This window comes from Ailuropoda melanoleuca, chromosome 6, assembly GCF_002007445.2.
Source record: "Ailuropoda melanoleuca isolate Jingjing chromosome 6, ASM200744v2, whole genome shotgun sequence".
Taxonomy (NCBI): domain Eukaryota; kingdom Metazoa; phylum Chordata; class Mammalia; order Carnivora; family Ursidae; genus Ailuropoda; species Ailuropoda melanoleuca.
This window is the reverse complement of record NC_048223.1, coordinates 103185644-103196494: the sequence shown is the minus strand read 5'-3', so window position 1 is coordinate 103196494 and position 10851 is coordinate 103185644. Positions and strand designations below refer to the sequence as shown.

Here is a 10851-nt window from a genome sequence, read left to right as displayed (position 1 = left end):
TTTTTAAGATTTTATTTATTTATTTGACAGAGATAGAGACAGCCAGCGAGAGAGGGAACACAAGCATGGGGAGTGGGAGAGGAAGAAGCAGGCTCACAGCAGAGGAGCCTGACGTGGGGCTCGATCCCATAACGCCGGGATCACGCCCTGAGCTGAAGGCAGACGCTTAACCGCTGTGCCACCCAGGCGCCCCAGACCTTAGCTTTTTAGATTGCTTGTAGATCATGTCATATAGTCTTGATTTCCTAGGTATGAAATAATGATACAAATTTTACTTTTAGGTAAGTAGGTTGCAGTTTGCATTTTTCTTTTCTTCTTCTTTTTTTTACTTTTAAGATTTTATTAAAGAGTGAGTGAGCATAAGTGGTGGGGAAGGGTAGAGGGAGAGGGACAAGCAGATTCCCTGCTGAGCAGGGAGCCCTGTGTGGGCTCCATCCCAGGACTCCATGATCCTGACCTGAGCCTGAGCCGAAGGCAGATGCTTAATGACTGAGCCACCCAGGTGCCCTGCAGTTTGCACTTTTCTGTTTGCATTTTCTTCTGGTGTTTAGATTTAAGCCTGATTCTTTATTTTAATTCAAACGCCATGAAAGCTGCTTTTTTAATAACACTGATTAGATAAGTTTTTGTTTTAGGTGTATCTCTGAACTTCAGCACCTTAGGGATCAGATTTCTTTTACTACAGACTTTATTTTTATTTGTACCTTGGTTATCTTATGTTCTAGTTTTAGGATATGCTATTTACCTTGTTGTATCATATTATAGTCTCAGTTTTCTCATTTTCCATGTAAGGAAGTTTAGACTCTAGAGGTTATCTATTGCCATATACAAATGACCCCAAACTGAGTGGTTTAAAACAGATACTTGTTATCTCACAGTATCTGTGGTTGAGGAATCCAGAAGCAGTGTAGCTTGGTAATTTTGGCATAGGGTTTCTCACAAGGCTGCAGTCAAAGTATTAGCTGGGGGGACCCCGGTGGGGGGCAGCTCAGTTGGTGGAGTGTCCAACTTATTTTCTGCTCAGGTCATGATCTCATGGGTTGTGAGATCGAGCCCCATGTTGGGCTCTGCGCTTAGTGCAGAGTCTGTTTGGGTTTCTTTCCCTCTTCCTCTCCCTCCCCTTATGCGTGGTCTTTCTCTCTCAAATAAATAAATAAATCTTAAAAAAAAAGTGTTAGCTGGGCCTGTAGGCATCTGAGGCTCTACTGGGGCTGTAGAATTTGCTTCCAAGCTCATTTACATGGTTGTTGGCAAACCTCAGTTCCTTGCCATGTGGACTTCTTCATAGGGCTGCTCACCACAGCTGGCCTTCTCCAACGCAAGTAATCCAAGGGAGAAAGAAGACAGTGAGAGTCCAGGATGGAAGCCATAGTGTCTTTTATAACATAATCTCAAATGACATACCATTTCTATTGGTCATATAGACCAACCCTTATGTAAGGAGGTAAATGCCAGGAGGTGGGGACCACTGGGGGCTGTCTTGCAGGCTGGCTACCTCAGTGGCACACCAAGTAAGTTGCAGCACCACAATTCAGACTCAAGCCTCTCTCACCCAGAGGCTGTACTCTTAACTACTGCTGTGATAAGTGACAAAAAGATTTGCACAGGGTGAGTAATGCTGACTGGGGCATCGGAGAAGATAACAGAGAAGGTTGCATTTGACCTGAGTCATGAAGAAACAGTGGGCGTTTTCTATGTGGAAGAGTGGGGGAGGGATACACCAAGCAGGGGACTGGCATGTTCAAAGGCATGGAGGCTTGAAAGTGTGGCATGTTTGGAAAGTAGAAAGTAATTCAGGATGATTAGAATGTAGGGTGCATGGAGGAAGCATAGGAGAGTAGAAAAATGGTTGCCTGAGGTTAAGTGGCTGAGGGGGAACAATTGAAGGTGGGATGACACGGTAAGATTGTGTATTCAGCGTGTAGAGTTATAGGTATGTGGCTGTCTAACAAGACTCTCACATCACAGCCAACGAACCTGGTCTACATAAATATTTTAACTCCCTCCTCCCCCCAGTTTCTGCCTTTTTTGGTATTGCCTTGCTTTCTCAGTTGCTTTTTCCACCTACTCCCTAATTGAATGTCCTGAGGTTAGGGAAGATGGAGAAGATAATGAGGCATCAAACTGACAGAGGCTGGGCAGAAGGTCCCATCCTCAGGCTGAATACACTTTCTTCATTACTACCTGTGGGCGTGTATCCAGATCTCCCCACCCTCTTCTCCAACCCTCTTTCCAGTTTTTGTCATTTGGAGCATCAAGTCCTTTTTAGGTGAACTTCTCTGCTCCCAGCTGGGCATCAGGCCAGGTTGCTGCTCTCACTTCTCATTATGTACTGCTTTTCAGCAGCATACCGCAGAATGAGAAATTGAAAGCAAAATGAATTTCTACCATTTCAGATAAGTTTATAATCCTCCTGGTGAAATATGAAGAAATAAGGAGTGTGGAAAGACTTAATACGCAAAACCAGAATCTGGGTCAGAAATGAAACAATTTCACGTCTGTGTATGAATGCTGTAGGTAAAGTAATAATGGGAAAAAGTGCTTATATCAAAAAGAGAGAGAAAAGGGAAGTCTTGCCTATAGCAGTAAGAGGTGGGGAAACTTAACCAATTAATTTCACTCCTTACTGTATTCCTTTTTTTTTTTTTTTAAAGATTTTATTTATTTATGTGACAGAGAGACAGCCAGTGAGAGAGGGAACACAGCAGGGGAGTGGGAGAGGAAGAAGCAGGCTTCCAGCAGAGGAGCCCGATGTGGGACTCGATCCCCGAACGCCGGGATCACGCCCTGAGCCGAAGGCAGACGCTTAACGTCTGCGCTACCCAGGCGCCCCTCCTTACTGTATTCCTTGATTCTTGCTGCAACCCCCATTGCTGCCACAGGATTTAGGAGTGAGGAGAAAGAGTCTCTGAGGAGAGTAAACTTTCCTTTAAGCTACTCTTACATGGAAAACTTGGACTCTTTCTCAGTAAGAGATTCCCTCACCTGGGGGTAGGCACTGGAAGAAAGCAGACACATTAGTGGACCCCACAAGAAGGCTTCAGGTTAAAGTGGAACTGTCTCATGTTGAAATAGGAAACCACTACATGCATAAAAAACATCTCAAAGAAGCAATCATTTTGGAGTAATTCAGGCAGTCTGTATTTTAAGGTTGTAGCAGTTGTTAAAATTTTCATTTTGCTTGGTAAATAGTGTAAGTTATTGAGACCACCAGGCTGGTAATGTCACCTGTTGGGTGGCTGAGGAGGTAGGAACAGAGCTTAGGAACAGTGTCAGAGTGAATATCGATGGTCTTTGAACCAGAGGTTGGTGGCAGCAGGGGTGGGAGCATAGGTAGTGTCTCCCTGCTGCTCCACAGGGGCTCAGTGTTGCGATGGCATTGTCAATAGAGCCAGGGTACAGGCTGTCCAGATCCAGGCCATGTGAGAAGTGCTGGTGCAAGGCTGTTAGCACCAGGTACCTCTCAGTTTAATGGGGAATTTGATAGAAGAGTTTGTATATTCCTAAGTTAAATCATGGCATCTTGTAGCTAGTGACAATTGCATCAAACGGAAGATCACACTGCAATATCTAAAAATCAGCAATTGATTTAGAAACTATTAGGGTGATTTATACTATAATTTATGTCACTTGGTAAACAGTTTTGATACAGTTTAGTTCATTAAGAGAGTAAAAGAATTACTTAAATTTTTGATATATGTATTGATTTATGTATTAATTTATATTTCTGTATGGTTTGTAAATAATCTTTTTTAAAGATTTATTTATTTATTTATTTGATAGACATAGAGACAGCCAGCGAGAGAGGGAACACAAGCAGGGGGAGTGGGAGAGGAAGAAGCAGACTCCCATCGGAGGAGCCTAATATGGGGCTCGATCCCAGAACGCCGGGATCACGCCTTGAGCCAAAGGCAGACGCTTAACGACTGAGCCGCCCAGGCGCCCCTGGTTTGTAAATATTTTTAATACCTCTGCTGAGGATACTGAAGTCTTTTAAGAGAGATTTGTTATAGGGGCGCTTGGCTGGCTCCGTTGGTAAATCTCAGAGTCATGAGTTCAAGTCCCACATTGGGTGTGGAGCCTACTAAATAGAAGAAAAAAGAGTGATCTGTTATATAATCCTCTTATAATTCTGATCTGAGAGCCTCCTAGAAGACCACTTAGAGCTACAAGAAGTGGGAAGAACAGAGAGAGATCTGAATTATAGGATGAGTAGAATAGGCTGGTAAGGTAGCAGTGCAAGCCCATTACTGGGAATATTTTGAAAACTTCCAGGACTTTAATTTACAAATTTGGTTCATTTCTTTTGGGTCATTATGTTGTTAGGCACTTTAATTCCTTTTTTTTTTTTTAAATTAAGATTTTATGTATTTATTTGACAGAGAGAGAGCCCAGCAGGGGGAGCAGCAGGCAAGAGAGGGAGAACCAGGCTCCCTGCTGAGTGAGCTCAGTACCAGGACCCGGGGATCATGACCTGAGAGGAAAGCAGATGCTTAACTGACTCAGCCACCTAGGTGCCCCGGCACTTTAATTCTTCTAGTTAGTGTCTTTGGCTCTCATTCCACAGAGGGAGGATTGTAGTGTTTTTTTTGTTGTTGTTGTTTGTTTTTTTTAAGATTTTATTTATTTATTTGACAGAGAAAGAGACAGCCAGCGAGAGAGGGAACACAGCAGGGGGAGTGGGAGAGGAGGAAGCAGGCTCCCAGCGAAAGAGCCTGATGTGGGGCTCCATCCCAGAACCCTGGGATCACGCCCTGAGCCGAAGGCAGACGCTTAACAACTCAGGCGCCCGTGGTTTGGTTTTTTTGCCTCCCTCTTTTCCCCTCTGCTAGAAAGCCTAAGAAGATATTAGCTACCTCCACTTTCACTTGATTCCATGAGCTGTCAGATTGATTCTTTACAGGTTGCTACTTACCGTGTCTGAAGTTATTAGGATCTTAGGTTACTCTTTGTCTCAGAATGAAACCACAGAACTTCAGAGAGTCTCAGTCACAGCTCCAGAAGTATTCTTTACTTGAAGCTGCCATTCAACTGAATTGTATTTGGGGCAAGTAGGTGGAGAAGAGCCACTTTGTGCTCTGCCCTTTTGCCTTACTTATTTTGTCTCTTCTATTTCTATTTTCTCTGCCTCACACTTTCATGTCAGAACAGTTTCTAGAGGAAAAGCCTCTTTCATTTGCCTAAAACTAGCAGGTTATCTGGATCTACTTTCCAGGAACTTGACAATTTAGTTCTAATAAGACTTAAATGCTAGATGTTTATTTCACTTAATTTTTTTGGAGAAATTTTAAGAACTTTTTATTTATTTTAAATAAATAACACACAAAGCATGGGGCTTGAACTTAAAACACCAGATCAAGAATTGCACTGTCTTCCAACTGAGCCAGCCAGGCACCCCAGGTGTTAGATGTTTAGTTGGTAAACAGTATTTGTTGAATGAATGAATGAAAATATAGGTCTCACAGTCTCTTCTAAATCTTTTGGTTTGTGTGATGAGCCTGGATTTTCAGAGGGGTACAGTCTAAGCCTTGGGCCTCTATTTCTACTTCCCCACTCCCAGTCTACTTTCTGTCTCTATATATTTGTCTATTCTGGACATTTTATATAAGTGAGATCATATACCATGTGACCTTGTGTGACATAAAGTTTTCAGGTTTCGTCTGTGTTGTGGCATGTATTAGTACTTCCTTTCTGTGGCTGATTACTCTTCCATTGTGTGAATGTGTGACACTTTATTTATCCATTCATCAGTTGATAGACATTTGGATTGCTTGTATCTTTGGCTGTTACGAATAATGCTGCTATCAACATTCATGTACAAGTTTTTATATGGATATATGTTTTTTGTGTGCATATACCTAGTAGTGGAATTGGGGGGTCATGTGGTAATTCTGTGTGTAACATTTTGAGGAATTGCTAAACTGTTTTCCAAAGTGGTTGTACCATTTTACATTTCCACCAGCAATGTAAATGGGCTCCAATTTTTCTACATCCTCATCACAGCCAAGGATTTTATTTCTACTTGGACTTTCCTCCCGCTTTGGCAAAAGTAGAAGGGTCATTAATTTGATTTAAGAAATGATGTTGTAAAACCTTGAGTACCTAGATTCTTGGTTTATAGATATACATTCAAGTTCTCTCCATATTATTCTCTCATGATCTGCCCATTGTGTTTCTGGACTTCCTTTGCCAAGGATTTATAAACAGTATTGCAATGGGATGAGCAGTTTAATGAGTTGTGATAAATGTATACATCCTTGTAACAACTATCTCAGTCAAGGTATAAAACATTTCTCTTCTCTAAAAAGTTCCTTTGTGCCCCTTTTAGAGGATGTTAAAATTTTTTTTTAAAGATTTATTTCAGGGAGGGAGAGAAAGAGAGTGCACACACAGGGAAGGGAGAGAGAATCTCAAGCAGACTCCACGCTGAGTGCCAGGCCTAACATAGGGCTCAGTCTCACAACCCCAAGATCATGACCCAAGCTGAAACCAAGAGTCAGACGCTTAACTGACTGCACCACCCAGGTGCCCTGAGGATGTTAAAATTTTTAAAAATGAATTTGTTTTAAATGGTGGATTTCTTAGCTATAAAAATAGAAATGTGGAAAATTTGGAGGAAACAGAAAAAGAGAAAGAATAGAATTCACCTATATCCTTCCATCCAAATTAACATCAAATTAAATCTTTTTTTAATGCTTGAATATGCTTGTGACCATTATCATACATTTAAACATATAATTTTGCATGCTATTTTTTCACTTTCCATTGTAACATAAATATCTTCTTGTGTTGTGAAAAATTCTTCATGGATATACTTTTTTTTTTTTTTAAGATTTTATTTATTTATTCGACAGAGATAGGGACAGCCAGCGAGAGAGGGAACACAAGCAGGGGGAGTGGGAGAGGAAGAAGCAGGCTCATAGCAGAGGAGTCTGATGTGGGGCTCGATCCCACAACGCTGGGATCACGCCCTGAGCTGGTGGCAGACGCTTAACCACTGTGCCACCCAGGCGCCCCTCATGGATATACTTTTTAAGAGCTTCATGGGGCCCTGCCTAGGTGGCTCATTTGGTCAAGCGTCCCAACTTTTGGTTTTGGCTCATGTCACGATCTCAGGGTCCTGTTGGGCTCCCTGCTCAGCAGGGAGTCTGCTTCCCTCTCTCTCCTTCTGCCCCTTCCCCCCAAACCCTGGCTTGTGCACTCCCTGCCTCTCTTTCTCTAAAATAAATAAGCCTTTAAAAAAAAAAAAAAGAGCTTCATGGGGTTACATTATATATCTATGTTTTAGTCTGCTTGGGCTGCAATAACAAAAAACCCACAGATTGGGTGGCTTAACAATGGAAATTTATTTTCTCATAGTTCTGAAGGCTCGAAGTCCGAAATCAAGGTGCCAGCACCTTTGGTTTCCCCAGAGGCCTCTCTCCATGGTTTACAGATGGCCACCTTCTCGAGGTATCCTCACAGGGCCTTTTCTGTCTGTGTGGGAGCAAGCGTTCTTGGTGTCTCTTCCTTTTATGAGGAAGCCAGGGACGTGAACTCACGACCCCAAGATCAAGAGTTGCATACTCCTCTGACTGAGCCAGCCAAGTGCCCCTTTAATGACTTTCTTAAAGGCTTCATATCTAAATACAGTCACATTAGTTAGGTTAGGGTTAGGGTTTCAACATATGAATTTAGATGGGACTCCCGGGTGGCTCAGTTGGTTAGGTGTCTGCCTTCGGCTCAGGTCATGATTCTAGGGTCCTGGGATTGAGTCCCGCATTGGGCTCCTTGCTCAGTGGGAGCCTGCTTCTCCCTCTGCCTGCTGTTCTCCCTTCTTCTGTGCTCCTCTCTCTCTCTGACAAATAAAATTTTTAAAAAAAAAGTCATGAATTTAGAAGGAACATAATTTAGTACATAACATATAGTAGTCTCCCCTTATCAGTCGTTTCATTTTACGTGGTTTTAGTTCCCTGTGGGCAACTTTGGTTTGGAAGCAGATGATTCTCCTTCTGCATACCATGGGTCAGTAGTAGCCTAAAGCTGGGTCACAATGCCTACATCATTCAGCTCACTTCATCTCACCACATAGACTTTTTATCATCTCACATTATCAGAAGAAGAAGGGTGAGTACAGTACAGTAAGATACTTAGAGAAACCACATTCACATAACTTTTATTACAGTATATTTTTTATAATTGCTCTATTTTATTATCAGTTATTGTTAATCTGTTACTATCTAATTTATAAATTAAACTTTACCATAGGTATGTATGTATAGGAGAAAAACAGAACATAGAGGGTTTGGTACTGTTGACAGTTTCAGGGATCCACTGGGTGTATTGGAATGCATCCCCTGCAGATAAGGGAGAACTGCTCTATGTGTAATGATTGCTATTCTCTCAGCATTGGATGTTATTTCCACAGTCATTTCCAGTTTTCTTTTATTACAAATAAGATTATGATGAACATCTTTTTGTTTAAAGCATTTTAATTTTTGCATTCTGGATAAAGCTGAATTCTCTGGAGGGGTTTGTGGGTCAAAGGGTATAAATGTTATTAAGGCTATTGATAGAGATTGCCAAATTGCTTCCTGAAAGGGCTGTGTGTACCAGTTATACTTCCTTCATAAGGTATAAGTGGCTGTTTCGCTGTACCTTTACCAACATTAAAGTCTGTGTTAATTTGATACATAAGGACAATCTTGTTTTAATATGCCTTTTTAAAGTGAAGTTGAACATTGTAGAAAAATGTTAACTTTCCATATTTTCCCATTTTGGGGGGCTGGGAGGTTTGTTGACTATTCCCTTTGCTCATCTTTCTTATTTTTTCTTATCAATTTATATAAACATATACATTAAGCATAGTAATGCTTTTGTGTCTTTTGCTACAAATGTAATTTTCCATATGATGTGGCTTTAATATAATCATTTTTTAAAAATCACACAAGATATTCATTTTCAGGAAGTAAATTTCATCTGTATTCTACTTTGTGCTATCCTCCATGGCTTCTTATACTTCCAAAACCCTCTCCCAATCAGAGATGAAAAAATATTTTTTGTTAGATTTATAATGTTTAAAAACTCTTTCATCTCAACCTATTAACTGCTTATTTAGAAATACTTTCCCAAATATATATGTTATTGTAATGTGAGTAATGTTGAATATTCCAATGATCTAGAATTGTACCATTCAGTGGAAGTTTTTGTGATGATAGAAAAGTTGTATATGTTTGTGCTGTCCAAAACGGTAGTCACTAACCACATGTGGTTGTTGAGCATTTGATATGTGGCTAGTGCAACTGAAGAGTGAATTTTTAATTTAACTTTTTTTGTTAAAGACTTTATTTATTTGAGAGAGAGTGAGAGTGTGGGGGGAGAGAGAGAGAGAGAGCAAGTGAGCGCAGGCCAGGGGGAGGAAGGGGGAGGAGTAGAGGGAGAAGCAGACTCCCCGCCAAGCAGGGAGCCCATGTGGGACTCAATCCCAGGACCCTGGGATCATGACCTGAGCCGAAGGCAGACGCTTAACCGACAGAGTCACCCAGGCACCCTAATTTAACTTTTAATGTAAATAAAATTTAAATTAATTATGAATTAAACCAAAATAATTTAAAAATTAAATTAGAAACAAATTTAAATAGATAAAAACAAATTTAAAAGAGGGGCACATGGGTGGCTCAGTTGGTTAAGATCCGAATCTTGATTTTGGCTCTTGTCATGATCTCAGGGTTTTGAGATCGAGCCCCGCGTGGGGTTCCTCACTCAGCACAGAGTGTCTCTGTCCCTCTTCCTCTGCTCCTCCCCCTGCTCTCCCCCCAACTCTCTCTCAAATAAATAAAATCTTAAAAAAAAATAGATCTGAAGACTTAAGGTCTTTACTTTTGTATTTTTATATTCTATGTTTGCAACACTGAATGGAGTAGTCTAATTCTGGTCTGCCGAATTCCTCTGAGGAAAGATACTCAAGGGAATGGTATCTGTAATACCTAATCAGCTGCTGACCTATATGCTGTTATATCCCCCTTTTCCTAATGATAAAGGGAATTAGCACAAGCAGTGTGTGTGTGTGTGTGTGTGTGTGTGTGTGTGTGTGTGTATTGGGGGGGCAGTTTATGCCCCGGAAAGTTCAAGTTTCTTTTACACGTGTACAGATTCATCTCCAGCATCTTTAGTGGCCTTAGCAAAGCTGCCTTGCTAAAGAAAAGGGTATCTGTGGTGAGTTGCATCATACATTTAGGCTTACCCCAGTTTTTCTCTGTTACAGACGCTGCATTCAGGTAGTACATAAACTACTTTGCTACCAGAAGAAGTGTAGAGTACGCCTGCATTACACCTGGCGGGAACTCTGGTCAGGTAAGTTTCTCTTTTGAATTCATCTTCTTTTCCCATATCTTTTATGAGCCCCTAGGCCTAGGCACAGATGAAGTTTTTTTTAACTTTTTAGTTTGTTTAGGATGCTTCTATTTTCATTTATACTTTTTGTCATTTCACCCTGTTCTTATCCAGAGGTAGGCATGTCACTTATCTCTTACATACTTCCTCTCAAATTTCTTCTCCCTGTATTTTTTTGTCAGCTGGTAGAAACAATTGAATGTATCTTGAGCTCTAATGATTCTTGCTTTGAATAAGAATGAGGTAGGAGGAGTCAGTACAAACTTGGATTCTCCCTCCGTTCCATGTGGTAGCAGCATATGGACTATAGAGAGGCTTCTCTGTGTTTCCTCAAGATGAATAATCTCAGGAGGAATGTCAAAGGGAGAGGGGGTGGGGAGGGGGTGGAGAGATGGGGGGAATCCTGTTCTTTGTGTTACATCTGGCATTATTACTGTTTACAGACAGTGTCAATTGTACCACTCCCCCTGTGCCAGAGAC

General features: G+C 41.2%; 1 protein-coding gene across 7 annotated transcripts in view; it reads left to right on the top strand.

Annotated features, from left to right (window-relative positions):
* ARMH3 (armadillo like helical domain containing 3) overlaps positions 1–10851 on the top strand; it is a 187836-nt gene that overhangs the window by 63090 nt on the left and 113895 nt on the right. For all 7 annotated transcript variants that reach the window (XR_004626248.1, XM_002913875.4, XM_034663168.1 and 4 more), the window contains exon 20: positions 10244–10332. Coding sequence is in view for 6 of the 7 variants with exons in the window: in XM_002913875.4 (XP_002913921.1) it covers positions 10244–10332 (89 nt within the window). In the remaining variant the exon portion in view is untranslated. The remainder of the gene's footprint in view (positions 1–10243; positions 10333–10851) is intronic.